This window comes from Solanum stenotomum, chromosome 7 (assembly GCF_019186545.1).
Source record: "Solanum stenotomum isolate F172 chromosome 7, ASM1918654v1, whole genome shotgun sequence".
NCBI lineage: Eukaryota > Viridiplantae > Streptophyta > Magnoliopsida > Solanales > Solanaceae > Solanum > Solanum stenotomum.
In genome coordinates, this window is record NC_064288.1 from 3,326,957 (window position 1) to 3,349,625 (window position 22,669).

Here is a 22,669-nt window from a genome sequence, read left to right on the forward strand (position 1 = left end):
CCCCCCCCCCCCCCCCGAGCTAGCTTTTGGGCTGTGAGTTAGGCCTAAGACCTAACGCTATTTTTTGAAGGCAAGTAAAACCTGCATGACCAAAACAAGTAGTAGTAATTAATTAACTCATATTCAGACTTGTTAATGTTGTGTTTGAATGTGTATATATATACCTAGTTTTCCTTTCAATTTCTGCCATAGTGGCATGATGAATCTGCCATAGTGATTAAGATGGCGGACACAAAAAAGACGGTAAGAGAGCCTGCTGGAATTTTGAATTTGCCAACGTTAGGTTCCATAGTGGCAGCTTGTTCAACAGAAAATGTAATCATTTGTGCATAAGTTGTCCAGAAAAGTATAGTTGTGGCCCAAATTGGAATCAACCTAGCCATCATTTTAACTTCCTCCACTCGAGTGCTGTGCACAACTTCCATGGATTTGGATTTAAATCATGATCCACAAAATCTCCTTGTGCTACAATAGCAGCCTTGTCCAAACACCGAAATTGATCAGTGTGTTGAATCCTTGAATCCTCTGTATTAGTCTCGTATAGCATGCCAACATCATACGGAACATCCATCTTCCTTTTCCTTGTAGCAGCCAAAATGACTTGAAATATTTGAACTACAGGACTTCCTGAACTTCTCTTGTACCGATACCTTTTAGTACCCAAGAAAAAGATTATAATCGCAATCGCCATAGATATACAACAAATACCATAAGTCCTGCTTCTTCCAACTTCATCCTGAACATAAACAAGCACTGTAACTGCTGCCAATATTCCAATACTTATAAATATGGGGTGATAAATTGTTTAAATTGACAACTATTTTTGAATGGATGGAGTATTTATTATCTACGTTTATCTGGCAATTATAGGGTTAAATTGGTCATTCACTAATATAGATTTCAGGGAGTAAATTATGTGTTTGCAGAGCCATTGGATTCTTGTTTTCACACCTGGGCAGAGTGACCACTTCTCTTGTGTTTGGACCAATGTAGTATTTGGACCGAACCTACTAGTTTAGGAGACTAACAGTTTCTCCTTAACGGAAGCGGATCTATAGCAATCATGACTGGTGTCATCATATATGTAGTAACTTTGAAGTTACGTATGCTCAAGGGTCTTAACTGTATCTAGAATAGTAAATTCACATGAACTGAAGAGAAAACAGAACACCCAATGTAGTGTCTCAGTGTATTGATATTTCAAATTTGAACATATTTGACTGAAAATCTAATAACTTTTACTAATGAAACAGTGCATTTGGAGATAAAGTGACTGCATCACCAATCCAATAAAAAATAAAATTTGTCCCTAGAAAGAGCCAGCTTTCCACTTTCGAACTCTATCGGATGCCAGTTCTGATTTTCCCAATCAAATTTGTAGGTTGTTATTTCTTGTAATTTATTACAAGAAAGCTTGCTGCTTTCATGAGAAGTAGAATGACTCGAACTCTTCATACTCATTAAACGATCCATAAAACATGAAATCATTTTACTAGTTGTGACAAGGAAGACTTTTCTAGGATGGCAATTCCATTGCAAATTTGCATCCACAAAAGTCTTAGGAATTTGATCTCCTATATACTCTAGTGATACCAAATTTGGAGCATTGATAATATCCAACATAGGATACCCTTCCCCAGCATCAAAATAGTACAAGTGTTCAAGAGTTGGTGCTTCAATTTTAACACGTTGGTTTCTAAATGTCTTAATAGTAACCGACTTGATCCTTTGAAGATTCAACAACTCAATCTTTTCCAACCCAAAACAATGCTCTAGGACGAGCCTGACAATCAATGAACATTTATTAAGTAGAGTCTGGAGCATGTTATCGTCTAAACTTATATAACAAAGAGAGCTTTCTCAACGAATTGTAGTTCGCCACATCACTAGATAACGGAACACGCTTCAAATTAAAACCATTCAGAACCAATTCTCTTAAAGATTTCGCTGCAAAGATTGTGAAAATAGGTAAGGTGTATGATGTATAGCGAGGAACTCCAAAGATGATATCTTTTACACCATTCTGAAGAGCAATGTGAAGCCACTTATCAAACAAAGGAAAAATTTCTTGGGAATAACTAGAGTCAGATAATTCAAACCTTTCTATAGGGATTTTTCCATCGTGATATCTCTCCATGATACTATCCACTTTTTTCATATTGTCATTAAGATAATCAACTTTGAATTCCAAATTGGGATGAGTCGACCAGGCTCGTAACCATGATTTGGAGAGAATGCTCATCTTGGTTGCTTCTTTAAAACTAAGAAAAGAGAGTATTTTGTGAATGAGACAATCAGACAATATGTCAGATGTGGCTCTCATCATGATTAGTTTGTTGATCTCTCTAGAAAAAGTATTAGGTGATTCTTGAATTTATAGCTTTTGGTTTCGTTAAAGCATAATTTGTCCTTTTTTCCTTAATTGTTCCGATTGACACTTAAATTCTAGGGAAAAGGGTCTCTGATAAACCCTAAACTTTGTAATTTATAAATCATATACCCTTGTTATAAAAATTACACATATATACCCTGACGTTACACAATTGACACATATATACCCTTTTCATAATCCATGTATAAAACTCGTTCTATCAATTTATTTTGGTACGCGAGATAAGGTGAGATTTCCCAGGATTAAGTTTATACAGAGTTTGATGACTGTATAAATTTATAATATCTGTCTGTGTTCCAAAAGAGTTGTTTTTTAAGTAGGAAACAGAAACGGACAGAGTAAAAGAAAAAATCCCCAACCTATCAAGACTACATCTTTCGGTTACAAAGGAGTATGGTGTTAAAGAATCTTGGACAAAAATGTTTGTATTGTGTTTACAGTGCCACTTTTAGTTTCAAATTTCTTATGTTTGGACAAAATTTCTTCTTGTAGAATCTGAAGGATGAGTCAATCAGATATCCAAAGTTTAATAATTTTTGTTTCTGCCTAGTCAATTTGCCTTGAGAGCCTACTTTCTCCGGTTTTACAAAATGAACAAATCACAAACACAACAAGAATGAAGGATGCTCAGATGGACAGAATTGTGTAAGTACTGACTTGTAAGAGTACTTCCACTTGATACATTTTCTTGTCAAATATGGAAAAAATACATTGCATATATAACTACTAGATAGCCAGTTCTCAAACGTAAAGTAAATACAAGTTCTTTAATGATCTAAAATCAAGCATAAAGATAAAGATCTTATCAATAGATTTGGTTAAACTATATCAATAACTAATTAATTAAGTAGAAAAATCTTTACTATCATGTTTAAATATGGAAATATTAGCCTAGGAACATTCCAACATGATGTAGGAAGTCATTTTTTTCATACACTAAAGAAAATTGAATATTAGATCCGATAGCAAAAAAGGGAATAATATCCAAAATAGGTTTTTTTAAATTGTCCTCTAAAGATGTATATAAGAAGACTTTGACAGTAGTACACTGTCCATATAAACTCAAATGGAATCGGAAGCCGCCTGTCAACAAAGCAAACCCACAAAGTCAATGTTGCCATTCTCTATCCTTCCACCAGAACTCAATACTGACATCCTCTTAAGGCTTCCAGTGAGTTCCGTCTTGAAAATTAGGACTGTTTCAAAATCTTGTCTTGCTTTCACCTCTACCCCTGAATTTATCAAGGCCCATCTTAGTGTATCTGCTAACCATAAGCTTTTGTTGAGTTTTAGTCCCAACTTCAATCTGAAAGAATGTTCTGTTGCATCTTTACTTTATAGCTCTGTTCTAGATACATCAGACTTGGATTATCCCATGAAAACATATTTTTGGTTTATTGTAGGCTCAGTCAATGGACTGATTTGTCTTTCTAATAGGGCAAATGAATTGTATCTATGGAATCCATCAATTAGAAAGCACAAAAAATTGCCTAATTTTACATTCAAGTTTAGGGATGCTGCACAATTTATTTATGGTTTTGGATATGATGTGTTTCATGATGACTATAAGGTAGTTGCATGTATTTACCTTCGCGGGAGTTTGCCTTTATTTGGAGACTACGTCAAAATATATAGTCTAAAGGATGATTCTTGGAGAAGCATCAATTTTCCCCGGGATTGGGTGAAATCCTTTAACTGTGGTAAGTTTGTGAATGGGAAGCTTAATTGGGCTTATAGGTCTTATTGTACGGGTCCTTTTTGGCGTAAGGGTTGGAACATCATTTCTCTTGATTTGGCTGATGAGAAATGGGAAAAGGTAGAGACACCTTGTTATAGTAAAGAAGATGGTGTTTTTGAGTTGGGAGTGTTGGAAAATAATCTTTCTGTGATACGTAATGGCAATTATGAAGGAACTGACCTAGATGTCTGGGTTATGAAGGAGTATGGGGTTAAAGAATCTTGGATAAAGATGTTTACCTTTCAGTATCCTCATCCTCATCCTCATCGTTGTTTGATGTTTTTGTTTAATCCACCCCATTTAATTTCAAATAAAGGTAAAATTTTGTTGATGTGCGGAAAAACTTTCCTGTTGTACAATCTGAAGGATGAATCAATCACATATCCCAAGTTTACTACGTTAGGATCTGATCTTGTTTCTGTGGAGTCAACTTACCTTGATAGCCTAGTTTCTCCGGTTTTACAAAACGATCAGGGACACAACAAGAATGAACTGTGTGAAAGCTCACATGGTCACAATTGTGTAAGTAATGACTTGTAAGAGTTCCACTTTATACATTTGTCTCATGTGTCTTATGTGTAGTTTGGTAGTGAAATAGAGCTTGTCTTTTGAATTAACTAAGATAAGAGTCTCTAATCAAAGTTATCTTTGATGCATGTTAATGTAGACTGCGCATGGGATAGCCTTGCTTGTGCCGCTTTCTAACTGATGTGTATTATTGAATTTTCAGGAAGTGAAAGCTGATGTTAGAAACAACTGATTCACGCCCCATACTGATTGCACTTATCAAAATGATGAAGCGTGGTTATTCCATGTTCTCAACGTTCGCTATGATATGCTAATATTATTTCCATTTCCATATGCAAGAACATATATTTTTGAATGCTAGTTCATTATCTTACTTAGTGAGTAGCTTGAACCTTGAAGGTTTGTTGTGACAAAAGATTGAGTAAGATTCTCCTTTCCTTGAATGTTTGTACGTAGTATCAGGTTGAACGCCATCTGGAAAGAAGTTAATGTCCCCTTTGTTAGGTTGTTGCTTCATTATCTTAGTCATGGTTTGTTCAATTTGTAATACTTTTAATCAGTTGTAGAGTTTTTGGAACTCTGTTTATTTGAGTAGTTTTTGCAAAACCTGTGAAAATAAGCATGGTGAATCTATGCTTAGGATTGTTAGAAAATGAGATATTTCTAGATGGTTTTTGTTTAATTGTTATTTTCTTAAATATTATGTTAAGTATGTCGGTAGTCCTTGTTTTATGGAATATATTTGTAAGAAAGTCAATAGTGGTTGGATGTGTATGGTCCTTTACTAACTTTGGAAAAGCTTATGTAGATATATGTGTGTGCCTTTTGAAATCTGAATATGAATGAAAATTACCTCTGTTGAACCTTATTTTTTTCTCAAAAAGTTTCAAATCCTAACAGTGGTATCAAGAGCCCTTCTTCTTGAGGGATCTGTGAAGGCAAGAAAGCGAAGGTTTTTTCTCCAGTTCTTCTAAGGTGAGAGCTGAGCAGCAGTAGCATGGCATCTACCAGCTTCTTGGGTGCAGGCCCTCCTATGTTTACAGGAGAAAATTATCACATATGGGTGATAAAGATAAAGACTTATCTCAAAGCTCTTAGTCTATGGGAAACAATTGAAAGTGAAGATGATCCTCTTCCACTTGGACCAAATCCAATTGTTGCACAAATGAAGAATTATGAAGATGCGAAGTCAAGGAAACCCAAGGCTCTCACATGTCTTCATTCAACACTTTCAGATGTGATTTTCACAAGAATAATGGCTTGTGAAACACCTAAAGAAGTATGGGAGAAGCTAAAAGAGCAGTTCGATGGAAGTGACAGAGTGAAAACTGTCAAACTCTTAACTCTCAAAAGAGAATTTGAGATGTTAAGGATGAAAGAAGGAGATATTGTGAAAGAGTATTCTGCCAAACTTGTGGAGATTGTAAACAAAGTAAGGTTGTTTGGTGAAACCTTTCCAAATTCGAAAGTGGTGGAGAAGATGATGATAAGCCTACCAGCAAGGTTTGAGTCTAAGATTTCAGCAATAGAAGAATCTTGTGACCTGAAGACCTTATCGGTAGCGGAATTGATCAGCAAGTTGTAGGCTCAAGAACAACGATCAAGTATAAGAGATGAAGAAATAGCTGAAGTGGCGTTTCAGGCAAAGCATAAAGGGAAGAAGCCAGTGAAGGACAATAGAAGGATGGATGAAGATAAAGTAGCAAAGGGGAAAACATGGAAGGAACCTTCAAAGAAAGGAAAGTTTCCACCTTGCAACCATTGTAAAAGAACCAATCATCAAGAAAAGGATTGTTGGTTCAAAGGAAAGCCATCGATTCAATGTAGGTTTTGTAGAAAAATGGGCCACATTGAGAAGAATTGTAGGCTCAAGCAGAATCAACCACAACAACGCCATGTCCAGCAAGCAAATTTTACTGAAGAGTCCAAAAAGGAAGAAGAAAGCTTGTTTATGGCTTCTCATGAAAAAAACACAACCAACAAATCCTCATGGTTCATAGATAGTGGATGTAAGAGTCATATGTCACACAATGAGCTCATGTTTCATACACTTGACAAGTTAATCAAAACTAAAGTAAGGATGGGAAATGGTGAGACGGTAGATGCACTTGGAAAGGGTTCAGATGCCTTTCAGACTACACAAGGTAGAAAGTTTATACATGATGTGTTGTATGTTCCTTCTTTAGCATGTAACTTGTTAAGTGTGGCTCAAATGATGTCTAAAGGCTATTCGTTATTTTTTAAGGACAAACATTGTTTGATTTATGACTCTCAAGATAGTTTGATTGTTGAAGTAGAAATGGTGGATAAAACTTTTCCTTTAGATGGGAGGTTTGATAGTGCAAATTTTGCAAGTAAGGATGAGTCATGGTTGTGGCACAAAAGATATGGTCATTTTAACTATGCTACTTTAAAGTCTATGTATAAAAAGGGCTTGACTAAGGATTTACCTGAGATTTCACTATCTAAAGAAGTTTGTGAGTCATGTCAGATGGATAAGGTACACAGGAAATCATTTCTTAAAAATGCTACCTGGAGGGCAACTGAAAAACTTGAACTAGTTCACACTGATGTGTGTGGACCTATGCAGGCATCATCTTTGGGACACAATAAATATTTTGTGCTCTTTATTGATGACTTAACAAGGATGACTTGGGTGTATTTTTTGAGTAACAAGTCTCAAGTATTTTCAGATTTCAAGAAATTTAGAGCTTTTGCGGAAAGACAAAGTGGTTGTAAGTTAAAGGCTTTGAGGTCGGACAATGGTGGTGAATACACTTCAAATGAGTTCTATAAGTATTGTGAAGATATGGGGATTGATCATAAGTTGACAGTAAGCTATTCGCCCGAACAAAATGGAGTCTCCGAGAGGAAGAACAGAACAATAGTTGAAATGGCCAGATGTTTGTTGCTAGAAAAGAAACTGCCACAAAGTTTTTAGGCAGAAGCTATTCATACTTCGGTGTATTTGTTAAATAGGCTGCCAACAAAAGTTGTGGATAAGAAGACTCTTATTGAGGCATGGAGAGGAATACAGCCATCTGCCAAGCATCCAAAATTTTTTGGTTCGATATGCTATTCTCATGTTCCTTCTGACAAAAGAAGCTGTCACGCCCCGAGCCTACACCCTGGGTGGGACCGGCACCCGGAGACCATTTCTAGCCCCAAGCGAACCCTTGGCCTGGCTTTCTTAACTCAGCGGAAACCTAACTCAACAGAACTTCATGCAAAGCAAGATTACAAAACAACTAAACTTGTATAATATGGCCATAAGGCAACCCGAATCTCAAAATATAATATTTACATATAGACATAGATAAGAGACTCAAAACTAGCTGACTGACTGTCTGTCTATGAAGCCTCTAAAATACTGAGATGGATGTTGGGACAGACCCCGCAACATCCTAATAAAGCAAAGAACACCAAAATAATCGAGTCCTCCGGAATGCAAGGAGGCTCACCACTGGCTCTGGAGTACTCAGCTGGATCAACGACGAGCAGGATGCTGATCTAGGGTACCTGAAGCTGCATCATCAAACGATGCAGGCCAACTGGCATCAGTACATGGAATGCACGAGTATGCGAGCTGGAAAGCTAAGCAACATAGGCTAGAAGGAAATCTGGAAGAAACTGAATAGCTTACCTGGCTCAACTCAACTTAACCTGACTGACTTCTTTCAATATAAAGCAATTTAAAACAAGTGCGATATAAAGAAAGACTGTTTAAAACATGCTATAAACTCTGTGTGAATACAAAGATACAATAAGCCTGAAATGTATATAGAAATACAATGAACTGATGTATATAAAAATACAATAATCTCTGTGTATGAAAAATACAATAACTGCTGTGGGAGCTTCTCTAACCGACAACCATCACATAAGAGCTATAGTGATGATACAGCGATCGACCTCACGCTGCCAGAGCATCTTATACCCGGCCAAAGGTATAAGACCTGAACTGCCTAATGGATCCACTAGTCTAATCTGAAAAGGATTCATCTTAAAAGCATGATCCTTTTCTACCCATGGTGGCTAGCATGGTTCTATGGGGGCTGTGGGTTCTTTGAACGCTCCCCCAATTTGGTGCTCGATACTACTCCCAAAAACGTACTGGCTCTTATGTTTTTAAAACATATTTATTCCTGCTGATATGAGATAATTACTCAAAAACTAGCCCGAGGGCTCCTTTGGAAATCTCAGTTTCCAACCTTGTCTAAATGTAAAAACATTTATTTAAAACTTCTTTGGGAATACATAGTTCCCTAATAACTTTGAGAAAAGAACTCAACTTTAAACTCATGACTTAACTTGAAACTCTATACTCTTTTACTTGACTTCTGACTATCTTTCCTTGAATCGGAATTATGAATTCAAGGTATTCGATCACATGTTGAGGAGGGATCCCTGAACGCTTAGACGTACTTAGGAGTGTCGGAAACAACTATAAAACATAGGTACAATACTTTGGAACTTGCATGAGAAAATGAGAAAAGAAACGGGGAAACTTGGCTGAGACTTCAGGTTTCTGGTGACACAGGTGGAACCTACGGACGCCATCGACGGACCGTAGATTGACTTACGGTCCGTACTGCAGGTCTGTAGATCGCGTCAGAGATTCTTCCCCAGAATTCATTTAAGAAAATGACTAAGTGTTGACCTACGATTCTGACTTACGGTCCGTAGGTCAGGTCACGGACCGTAGGTCTCGACCGTAGATCGAAGCCCCAAAAACCCAACTCCTGATTCGATTGACGGTTGACCAGTACGGACCGTCAATCGATCTACGGTCCGTAGGTCAGGCTCGTAGATGGGTATCGACAGCCCAGAAGTTTCTGCGAATTGATGGTGGATCAACTTTAAAAGGGGCATACCTCTTAGAATCAAAATTTCCTCAACATACAATAGGTTTCAACTTAATTACACGACTCAATCATGTCTCACAACGAACAATAACCTCAACCACTCTACTAACAACATCAACAACAACTAACAACTTCAATAATTCAACAACAATTTCCGATCCTTTCTCAAACCATAGAATAAACTTGGTGTGTGTGAGGGAAAGGATAACCCACACGAAAACTCACATACCTAATAGGGATCACCCCCGACGATAATCCACGACGGAAACTTGTTGATCTCCTTTCTCCTCTTTCTTCTCTTCTTCTTCTTCTCCTTCTTCTCTTCTTCACTCTCAAGAACCCTAACTCTTTCTCTTCAAAATGGGACAAAAATGATCCAAAGATCATCCTAATACAACAATATGAGCTCAAAATAAATAATTTGTGAAAGGACCAAAATGCCCTTAAATTTCCGGATGGATTTCCCTTCCAACTGCCCAACTTCTACAGGGCATAACTCCCTCATACGAACTCGGAATTGAGCAAACTCAGTGGCGTTGGAAAGATTGTTCCAAGGGCTTCGCAACCATAACTGGAATTACTCCTAACTCATCCTGAGATAGGAGTTACGATACTCAAAGTTGGCCAAAAACTCATTGATTTCCACACTTAGCCAAATTTCCAGATTCGTCATTTTTCCAAAAATGACTATTCCCAAATTTCAAGCTCCTTCTAAGCCACTTCAAATTGTCGGATGTTACAGAAGCAAACTTGAACCAAAAGGTGAATTAGGGATCTTTATTGGTTATTCATCACAAGCCAAGGGTTATAGAGTTTTCAACTTGCAAACAAAAAGTATTTCAATCCGAAGAGATGTAGTCGTGGATGAGCATGCTTATTGGAATTGGATAAGGAGAAAATTGAGAAAGATAATGCAGCTTTTTAGAACTTGAGTCCGCTGCCTGAAATCCAATCATTTGGGTCTGAAACTCTGGAAGAAGACAAAGAATCAGACGGGGAATCCTCACTTGATTCGCCAATTTTGAAGACAAGGTCCCTTTCTGAGATATATGAAAGATGTAATGTTGCAATCTCGCAACCAAATAGCTATCAAGAAGCATCAAGACATGAAGTTTGGATTGAAGCTATGAAGGAGGAGATTGGTATGATAGAAAAGAATGATACTTGGAAGTTGGTTGATAAACCCAAAAACAGAAATGTGATCGGGGTGAAGTGGGTTTATAGAACCAAACTTAATCCAGATAGCTCAGTTTATAAATACAAAGCAAGGCTTGTTGTGAAAGGGTATGCGCAAGTTGCAGGTCTGGATTATGGAGACACGTTTGCACCTGTTGCACGACATGATACAATAAGGCTGCTATTTGCTTTGGCAGCTCAGTCAAATTGGAAGTTGTATCATTTGGATGTGAAATCGGCATTCTTAAATGGACTGTTGCGGGAGGAGATCTATGTTGATCAACCAGAAGGCTTTCAAGTTGCAGGAATGGAGGATAAAGTCTACCGACTTCATAAGGCATTGTATGGATTAAAGCAGGCTCCTCGAGCATGGTACAATAAGATTGATGATCATTTCATTCATTGTGGATTCAAGAGAAGTGAAAATGAAGCCACTTTATATGTGAAGAAGGCTAGAGGAGGAGATGTGTTTGTGGTGTCACTCTATGTTGATGATCTTCTGGTAACAAGAAGCAACAAAGCTATGGTGAATCAGTTCATGCAAGAAATGGAGACCAAGTTTGAAATGTCGGATTTGGGTGAAATGAGTTACTTTCTGGGAATGGAGATTCATCAAGCTACTGTTGGAATCTTTATTTCTCGGAGAAAATATGCATGGGATATACTTAAAAGGTTCAAGATGGAGAGGTGCAAGTCTGTACCGACCCCACTGGTTCACAATGAAAAGATTTTGAAGTTTGAAGGAGGTGGCAGGGCTGATCCAACAGTTTATAGAAGTCTGATTGGTAGTTTGTTGTATTTGACAGCAACAAGATCGGATCTCATGTTCGCGGCAAGTCTACTGTCGAGGTTTATGCAAGCTCCAAATCAAGTTTATCTTGGTGTTGCTAAACGAACGTTGAGATATATCAAAGGAACTGCTGATTATGGTATTTGGTTTAAAAGGGAAGAGCAAGGGCAATTGATGGATTATTCAGATAGTGATTGGGCAGGAAGTGTTGATGATATGAAAAGCACTTCTGGATATGCTTTTACACTTGGTTCAGGCATGTTCTCATGGAATTCAAAGAAGCAAGAGGTGGTAGCTCAATCTTCTGCAGAAGCAGAATACATCGCCGCTGCTGGTGCAACTAATCAGGCTCTATGGTTAAGAAAGATTCTACGTGATCTGGAGCAAAATGACATTGAAGCTACTGTCATTAAGGTTGACAACAAGTCAGCAATATCTATGGCCAAAAATCCAATGCAACTTGGTTGTAGCAAGCATATAAATGTGAAGTTTCACGCTATCAGGCAAGCAGAGAAGGATGGCGAAGTTCAACTTGTTCATTGCAGCTCAAATCAGCAGATTGCAGACATCATGACCAAGAAATAAAGATTCCTAAGGGGAAATTTGAAGTTCTAAGGGCTAAGTTGGGAGTATCCAAGAAAAATCTCAAGGAGGAGTGTTAGAAAATGAGCTATTTCTAGATGGTTTTTGTTTAATTTTTATTTTCTTAAATATTATGTTAAGTATGTAAAGGAAAGGTAGTCCTTGTTTTATGAAATATGCTTTGTAAGAAAGTCAATAGTGGTTGGATATGTATGGTCCTCTACTAACTTTGGAAAAGCTTATGTAGATATATGTGTGTATGCCTTTTGAAATCTGAATATGTATGAAAATTACCTCTGCTGAACCTTATCTTTTTCTCAAAAAGTTTCAAATCCTAACAAGGATCAGGTGTCATGACACAGAATTCCAGACAAGATCAGCAACATCCGGTTTCGCTTGGCGCCAGCCCCTAAACACAGAATTCGCGGGGCGCCAGCCCCTAAACTTCAGAGGTGAGTTTGGGGCGCTCTGGCAGGCGCGTCGCGCTAGGCCCCCAACCCAGAAATTTCAGCAAGTTTATTTTCTCGTTTTCTCACCTTATTTCACCTAAAATCGAATGGTTTCTTCCCCAAATCACTTAGAATTATTAAAACCCTCAATATACCATAGATTCAACTCAAAAATACCACCGGAAACATACACCAAACCAACAAGAAACTTCAACAACACAACCACAAACTTCAACCAACAACAACCACAACCAACAACTTCAACAAATATAACCAACAACTTCAACAAACATGATCAAACTTTTCTCAATAATAAAAATGAGTTTGGCGTGTGGGGGAAAGAACCAACCAACACTTTGAACTCACATACCTTAATAGGGATCACCCCCGACGATACCACGACGATCTTCTTGCTTGATCTCCTCTTCTTCTCTTCTTCTCTTCTTCTTCTCTCAAAACCCTCACTCTCACTTCTTTTAAAATGGTAAAACTGATCAAAATAATCAGCCTAACACATTTATATAACCAAAATAAAAGGCTAGGGAAAAGACCAAAATACCCTTACAAATTTCCGGACGGATTCCCTGCCAACTGCCCAACTTCCAAAGGGCATAACTCACTCCTACAAACTCGGAATTGAGCAAACTCAGTGGTGTTGGAAAGATCATTCCACAAGCTTCGCAACCATGACTGGAACTACTCCTAAATCATCCTGATCTATGAGTTACGACTGCTCAAAGTTGTAAAAAAATTCATTGATTTCCATACTTAAGCCAAATTTCCAAAACTTTAAAATTCTTTCCAAAAATGAAAATTTCCAATTCTAAACCTCTTCAATTATTTCAAAATGTCGGATGTTACATTTTCTCAAAAAGTTTCAAATCCTAACAAGGATCAGGTGTCATGACACAGAATTCCAGACAAGATCAGCAACATCCGGTTTCGCTTGATAACCAAACCGTGTAAAATAGTCACTTGTAATTGAATACTTCCCATTGTCAGTAAGGAGGAACTGCCCCTGTGCCTACCCTTCCTGCATCCTATCGTTTAATAAATTGATCTTCCTCCAATATTAGCTGTGCTGTCCAGAGGAGCGTTGTGAGATCAATGCTCCTTTCTTCCAATGATCTTCAAGAAATAAATTGACTAGGTGCAGAATTCGAACAAGCAACACACCTAGTGGCTGTTGCATCCTGTCTCTTTACCAAAACTTTATAAATCAAAACACAATCACTTCCAATCTTTGGGTCTCAATCATGCTAACAATTTCTTGTGCATTAGGAGAGAAACCCTTCTCAACCATTTCTTGCAAAAGTGTTAATACCTTACGTAACTTATTTTTTCTCAGGTGTATGCATGCCAAGTCCTCCCCTTTCTCTTTTGTCCCCTTTGTTGCACTAGTAGCATCCCCTGTATCCTTCGTGTTGTCATTAATTAGCAAGGTTGCAAATGCATTATGAGTATTGATATCTTCTGTATCCAGTTTCTTCCTTCTTTTTGCCATTGTCTGTACCTATTATCCTTCCCCTATTATCGTTCGCATACTTACTTCTTCTCTGCATCCATTCCTTCTTTCTTTGCGTATTTTAACAACTTTACCACTACTCAGTATTCTGGTCTGTGTGGCCACCTTGTCTTTGTTTTCCCCAAAATTCTCTCTGAATAGTCTTTCCAGTTATGGATGTAGTGCCCGAATTCAGCTTCTCTATGTCCTTGTAACTTACGATGATTGCATTATTTCGGTAGATAGTCATACTTAATAGTAATCCATTTAGAGTTAACTTCCCCGGTGACTTCATGCTCCTTTGCAATTTTGATTCTCTTAGCCAATAAATCTACCTCAACTTTTACCTTTGCACAACTAGCTCTAGTCTTATTTTGTGTCGCCATATCTACTGTTAATGGTTTTCCAACTGCAGAAGCCAGTGAGAAACAACTTCTCTGGCAAAGAAATTAGGTGGCAAGTCTGGAAAACTAATCCATGCTACTGCTATAGAGGTCTCCTCCTCTGGAACAAACCAAGGATACCACTTCAATGGCCTCGTCTGGCTGTATAGGTTGTGAACCTTTAGATAGTATTTTGGGGTCGACATCCTCTGCAAAAATGTTATTGGCTGCACCTCAGATGTTAAGATTTCTCTGGTTCTGTTTGACAGCGGTCACAAAGTTGTACTTTGTCGAAATTGTTGCTTAGATTTGTCCTCCAATAGCTTCGGCTTCTTCCTTAATTTCAGAGCTGAAGCCTCCAGAGATTTGTTCTTGCACAATTTCAGTGTTTGAATATCTGCAAAGCTAAGGGGGATCTCCTTTCAAGCGGGGGTAAGATTCCTCAGAAGCATCTCATCTTGAGATGTTTAAGTACTTAAGTTTATGGAACGTGACATCTCCAAGGCACCACTCTTTCAATTGATTAAGATTTGGAAGAACTAATTGGAGATACTCCAGACTTGGTAGTCCCCCAATGGAAGAAATTATGTTTTCTATACGAGTATCCCATAGTACTAACTTCTTTAAATTTGAATGCAAGTGTAGCTAGGTAAACTGAGTCAATGGAAAGGCGAAGTATTTGAAGCTAGGTAAGACTCCAATTCTTAAAAGATCCATTTCTTGTTGGTTTTCAAATCAAAAACAGCATCATTAATCTCAACATGCCTTAATGTTTTCATTTTCCAAAAAAACTGGTGGTAACACTGTACGCGTGAATGGATACATCACAATAAAGGTTTCTAGATGGGAAAAAGATGTGATTCGGGATGAAAATAGAATTTATTTGCAGATTTGACGTTTTGTATGAAACCTTCCACAATCCATAAATTTGTCAATTTAGATGCTGAAATGATGAGGTCCTCTGCAAACATCCCCATGAAAAGAAGTCATAACTTAAATGCATAGTTTTTAACCTCATGCCACCAAGATTCTTCCATCTTCCTTTTACTATATCAGCTACCAAGATTACAGATTGCATCTTCTTGCAACATCTAACTCACATCATGTAGTTCAGACGGGCAAGCCTCCTTTCGAAACACCTATTTCTGCAACAATTCCCAACTCTCTTTTACTGTGAGGAATGGACGGAAATAAGGATTGGTATGGTGCTTGACATACTCACCCACTTTCTCAAGTCGAGTTGTCACTACTATTCTACTTCTATTCTCGTCATTTGGGAGAGATAATCTTAAAGTCATCCCATGCCATACCATCCCACATATCATCCAACGAAATGAAATATCTCTTTCCCAATAAGCTTTTCTGCAACATATCAGCAAGTTTGCCAGTAACTTGGCTGAAAATATCTTGTAATAGCTCTCTCCAGTTATATGTTTGGGAAATGGTGTACATGCTCAAACATCAAAATGAGAAACAATGATTTCATTATTATACAACACTTGGTATGACATCAAAATCTCGCACAAATTGTTTTAGCTTGTTCCCCCATTCCAACACTTGGTATGACATCTAGCTCATTTGTCCCTCGAGTCAGATACAGAGAACTGCAGCTTCTATTTTATCTCTTAAAAGATACAAAATTCACAGATATCACAAGTCTAAAACAGAACATATGCAACTGAGCTTCTCTTTTTTATGCTCTGCTCTGTGTCGAAAATGTTTGATTCAGTTGAACTCATTGATTATATGTTACATACACCATGTGCGATAAATATTACTAAGTAACCTCACTTTAAAATTTTGCATGTGAAAAAGGGCAGAAAATAAAAATAGTACTGAACTTGACATATTAAAATCATACTCATTGTCGATATGAAAAATGTGATTCTAATGTGGGATCCGCAGTAAACCCAAAATTACATCACCACTATAACGTAATTAAACATCAGAAACAGAAAAACAGAACACTAAACATACTTACTGTCTTTCTGTTTATCAGATATAGAATGAACTACATCACCACTATAACGTAAAATAAATATCAGAAACAGAAAAATGAACACCAAACTATATGTGCATTCAATTTGAACTTAGAAATAGAATGAACTACATCACCACTCTAACGTAAAATAAAATTTCTCCCCCTCCTTAAGGATCCTTGTTGCCCGCTCCTCACTTCTGAACTCAACAAGCTGCCAACTTGAATCTAATTTGTAGACTTTTACTTCTTTTAATTTACTATGCAAAGAATTGCTTTCATTAGGAGTAGAATGACTCAGACTCTTCATATGCATTAAACAGTCCATGAAAGATGCAATCGTTTTACTAGTTGACCCAAGGATGAGTCTCTTAGGATAACAACTCCATTGAAAATTAGCATCCACAAAAGTCTCAGGAATTTGATGTCCCTTACACTCTAGTGACACCAAATTTGGAACATCAAGCATATCCAACATAGAAGACTCTTTCGGAACGCTAAAATAAGGCAAGCGTACAAGTGTTGGTGCTTGAATTTTAACACGTTGGTTTCTACCTTTCCAAATGGAAATTGACTTGATATTCTGAAGATTGACCAGTTCAATCTTTTCCAACCCATCACAATAATCACATACGAAACTGACAATCAAAGGACAACTATTAAGTAGAGTCTGAAGCATATTTTCGCTTAATGTAACATAAGACAGAGAAAGTAATCTCAATGAATTGCAGTTTACGACACCACTAGATAACGAAGCACACTTTAGATGATAACCCCACATAACCAATTCTCTTAAAGATTTTGTTGCCAAGATTTTGAAAATAGGCAAGCGGTATGATGAATATTTAGGAACGTTAAAGGCGAGATCTTTCACACCATTCTGAAGTGCAATGTCAAACCACTTATCAATCAACGGAAAACCTTGAGAGGAAGAATCAAAGTGTGATAATTCAAACTTTTCTATAGGGATTATTCCGTCCCTATATCTCTTCATGATACTATCCACTATATCTAAATTGTTTCCGTGATAATCAACTGTGACATTTAAATTGGGATGAGTCAACCAGGCTTGCAGCCATGTTTTAGAGAGAATACTCAGTTGTGCTGCTTCTTTAAAACTAAGAAAACAGAGTATTTTGCGAATCACACATTCAGGTAATATGTCAGCTGTCTCTCTCCTTATAGTCATATAATTGTTCATACATACCTTAGGAACCTGTTCTTCTACTTCGGTTTTGCTCGAAAACTCGGTAATCAGCTCTTCGTCTCGCTTCTGCACTTTCCACTCAAGTCTTTCAGTAGATTCAAACATTCTTTCGACCAAAATTTTGTCCTCAGTTGCTTTCTCCCATTAGAATGCTGTTTTCTCTTAGAGGTTTCTATGATACATATTCTTCAATTTATACATATTAGTTTACATAATTCAAAGAGAGAGACGCAAATAATTAGTTTCATCTCCGAACTATTGACCATCGTAAAAATACCCTCATACATCTCCGAACTATTGACAATCTTAAAAATACCCTCTTACTTGACTAACTGAACTTAAATACACCCCGATCTTGAAACATGAGTGAAATACACCCTTAAATTCTCGTCAAGTTTAGGGTGTTTTCAACACTTCTCTCTACTTTTAGGTGGCAAATCGGGAGTGTATAGAGGTTGTATCTAAGTTTAGTTAGTAAAGTACAAGGATGTTTTTAAGGTTGTCAATAGTTCGAGGACAGAACTAATAATTACTTCAAGTTACAACCCTTTTTCAGTGACACAGGTATATTTAAAGTCAATTTCCAGCAACTTCTCAAGTATAATCATTTTATAAATATTAAATTATAAATAAGGAAATTAGTAGTATAAGGTAACTTGGACACTACATGTAAATATTATATCAGAATTTAATTAGGATTATAACTCTGTTTACCTGTAATAGGCTTTAAATAGTTTAAACTTGAAGGTTTTATTTCAGCGTGACATATTTTTACCAAATTAAAACCTATGAAGGGAGTAGAAGGATATTATCATAACGAAAGAATGTTTGAATTTGGGGAAAGAATTGGGTGGACATTGCAGAATGTAGATGAAAAGCTGACTAGCGACTTCTGCAGCAAAATCGGAGTAAAAAAACGGGTTTTAAAGGTATGGTTGTACAATAATAAGAAGAAGACTTATAGTAAATATCAACCAACAGCTGATATATTGCCTGAACTTGTTATTCACAAAATACTCTCGAATCTTAATTATGTAGAAGCATCACAGAAGACAATTCTCTCCCGAATATGGCTACGAGCTTGGTTGACTAATCCTAACGTGTTATTCGTAGCTTTTTCAGGGGCGGAGGAGGAGGAGGAGAGGTAAAATTGACACCGATATAGTGGATAAAATTATGAAGAGATATGGGGATGAGAAAATTCCTATAGACAAGTTTGAACTTTTCACGGACATTGCAACACCTACTAGTTATCTTTTCTTTTCTATTGATAAGTGGCTTGACAGTGCTCTTCAGAATAGTGTAAGAGAACTAGTCTATAGAAATTTAGAATATCATTCATCCTTGAATATTTTTAAAATGTTGACAGCAAAATATTTACGAGAACTGGGGCTGAGTAATTGTAATCTGGTGTATTTTTCTTCATTACCTACTAGTCATGTGGGGATTTGTCATTCTTTGAGAAAGCTTTCTCTAACTGAACTTAAATACACCCCGATCTTGAAACATGAGTGAAATACACCCTTAAATTCTCGTCAAGTTTAGGGTGTTTTCAACATTTCTCTCTACTTTTAGGTGGCAAATCGGGAGTGTATAGAGGTTGTATCTAAGTTTAGTTAGTAAAGTACAAGGATGTTTTTAAGGTTGTCAATAGTTCGAGGACAGAACTAATAATTACGTCAAGTTACAACCCTTTTTCAGTGACACAGGTATATTTAAAGTCAATTTCCAGCAACTTCTCAANACAGAAATATTTAAAGTCAATTTCCAGCAACTTCTCAAGTATAGTCATTTTATAAAATTTAAATAAGGAAATTAGTAGTATAATGTAACTTGGACACTACATGTAAATATTATATCAGAATTTAATTCGGATTATAACTCTGTTTACCTGTAATAGGCTTTAAATAGTTTAAACTTAAAGGTTTTATTTTAGCGTGACATATTTTTACCAAATTTAAACCTATAAACTCCCAGACACAACCATGAACAGAGCAGAAGGAAATTATCATAACGAAAGAATGTTTGAATTCGGGGAAAGAATCGGGTGGACATTGCAGAATGTAGGTGAAAAGCTGATTAGCGACTTCTGCAGCAAAATGGGAATAAAAAAACGGGTTTTAAAGGTACAATAATAAGAAGAAGAACTATAGTAAATATCAACCAACAGCTAATATATTGCCTGAACTTGTTAATCACAAAATACTCTAGAATCTTAATTATGTGGAAGCATCACAAATGACAATTCTCTCCCGAACATGGCTACGAGCTTGGTTGATTAATCCTAATGTGTTATTCGTAGCTTGTTCAGGGGCGGAGGAGGAATGGAGGAGGAGAGGTAAAATTGACACCGATATAGTGGATAAAATTATGAAGAGATACAGAGATGAGAAAATTCCTATAGACAAGTTTGAACTTTTCATGGACATTGCAACACCTACGGGTTATCTTTACTTTTCGATGGATAAGTAGCTTGACATTGCTCTTCAGAAGGGTGTAAGAGAACCAGTCTATAGAAATTTAGAATATCATTCATCCTTCAATATTTTTAAAATGCTGACAGAAAAATATTTACGAAAACTGGTGCTGAGGAACTGTAATCTGGTGTATTTTTCTTCATTACCTAATAGTCATGTGCGGATTTGTCATTCTTTGAGAAAGCTTTCTCTAAATAATGCAACGGTAGATGACAACATGCTACAGGGTCTACTCGCTAATTATCCCTTGATTGACAATTTAATCATTCGCCATTGTCATGGGTGGAAAAAGATTGAGGTGCGGAATCTTCACAAGATTAGGTCACTTAGCATTACGATAGAGAGTGATGAACAGTTTGTTAAAATCCAAGCACCAACTCTTGAACACTTGTCATATTCTAGTAATTCTTTGGAAGAATTGGATATTGCTGAATATCCGAATCTGAAATCTTTAGAGTTATCTGGCCTGCCTTTCTTATTCAAGAAGGGTTAACATTGGCAGAAGTGAATCCTTGAGGGACCTGAAGATCAATAATGTGCTCTTTTTATACCCTCAGAAAATTGAAGTAGATGCTCCCAATTTGGTATCACTTGAGTATGAAGGAGATGCAGATTAAATTTGCAAAAGAATCAAGCAAATTCAAGAACTTTAACTCTTAATTTCCGCAAATACTCTTTGAATGATGGGTGGTTTTGTCAGTTGATGGAATTTCAATCAAATTCGGAATTTCTATCAAATTCTACCTCTTGGTCTCAAGTTTCACTTCATATTTACACTTGTGATGAGATCAATATGGAGCATTTGAAACAACACTATAGAGTCAAGAGACGATTTCCCAACATTTGTGGATGCTTTGTTGTGGTGTTTTCATCCTAGGAAACTCAACATATCATCATCATTCAAAATGATTATATATCTCATCAATCGATTACTGTATATGAAGAATTCAAGTCATTCTACTGATTCTCATGGAAACGAGCCTCAACTAAGTCAATTAAAAGAAGTAAAATCCTACAAATTTGATGGGAAGAATGAGAGTTGGCATCCTTTGAAGCCCAAGAGCATGAAGCTGAAAACAGGGGACCCTAACGAAAAGGAGAAATTTTATTTTTTATTAAATTGGTGATACAATTTATTCGGGATAATACATATATTTGACCTTAAACTTGGCTTCAAATTTTAACTTTGACCTCCAACTTTCATAGTGCACAAACAGACACTTTAACTATCCAACCTTTTAATAAATAAACACGGGTGTCTTACCTGGCAAAACGCGTGATGTGCACGTTTTTTGCGCGAGTTAGGAGTGATTTTTGAGGCCTACAACAGTAAAAAAAATGCTGAAATGACAACTCTACCCTTAATTAATTTTATTTTATTTTTAGTTCAAAAATGCACGTGTAAAGTGTTTAATTAGTTGGCAGCCATTGAGTGGCTCACTAATACAAGTGGCAGCGTTTGCATTTCACGCTCTTGGCTCCAAAAATCGCGTGTTTATTTATTAAAAGGTTGGATAGTTAAAGTGCTTGTTTGTGCACTATGAAAGTTGGAGGTCAAAATTAAAATTTGAAGCCAAGTTTAAGGTCCAATATATATATTATGCTATTGCAAATTGAACGCACTTATTCATTAATAAACTTCATTTGGATTTCTGATATCTGTAACTTTCGCATCAGTGATGACAACTTCCAACTATTCTGTGATAGATTTAAAATTTTATTTACGTGAATCCTCCTATGTTGCCTGTTACAGTAAAATATACTCATTTTCAGTATTGGAAAGAAAAATATATTTTAGTGTACAAATGAATGCGTTCATTTGTTCTTTTTCAGCGCAAGGCACCAATAAATTTGGTTCCGCATCTCGTAAGATCAATTAAAGGGGGAAGAGCCAATGCTTTGCACAGAGTGTCCCCTCCTTGCTATTGGTCATTAAATGTTTTCCCCTGTTTTTTCACTTTCTGTGAAATTCGAAGTCGATTATTTTTTTACTGTTACGATTGTATGAGTCTTGATTATTTATGCTTAGCCAAAAAAAAAAGTGAGGATATATTAGCTCAAGGAATTTCACCACTTCCTCTGCATAACATGACTAATTGCCTTCTTTTAGTGAATTATCTTTGAGATACTCAAATATTAGATTGTCCTTGAAGCAGTATCCCAAACTTCCTTTTATTGGTTTCCCATAGCCAGTACCTGCATTAGAGCCCGATTAATCTGAATTCTTGCATAGGACCTCATTTGAGGGAAGCACTCCCTACCAAAGATTTTTCCGTAAGCTCGAACCTGAGACTGCACCACATCCTTTGGTGGTATGCAGTCTCCCAACTTACTACCAGGAATAATGCCTTTGCCTAGAAAAAGTACATGCAATAGCCAATTTTGTAAGCATTTAATGAATATACATAACATCCAGTACCAGAAATGTATATTGCTTATCATTCTCAGGCAAAATGCATATGAAAAAACTTCAGATATATAGTACATTTCACATAAACATAGCAAGATAAGTCCTCTTTAAATAAAATATACAATACAGGGTTTTTATCCATAATATAATGAGCTCCATAACTATATTATCATGGCTAATTTTTCAACTG

The 22,669-nt window shown here is 36.7% G+C and overlaps 1 protein-coding gene across 1 annotated transcript; it reads left to right on the plus strand.

Moving 5' to 3' along the window:
- The first annotated feature begins 3,458 nt into the window (after positions 1 to 3,458).
- Positions 3,459 to 4,890, plus strand: LOC125871286 (F-box/kelch-repeat protein At3g23880-like). Its single transcript, XM_049551877.1, has 2 exons — positions 3,459 to 4,652; positions 4,861 to 4,890. Exons 1-2 carry the CDS (start codon positions 3,459 to 3,461, stop codon positions 4,888 to 4,890), a joined length of 1,224 nt encoding a protein of 407 aa, XP_049407834.1.
- The last annotated feature ends 17,779 nt before the right edge of the window (positions 4,891 to 22,669 follow it).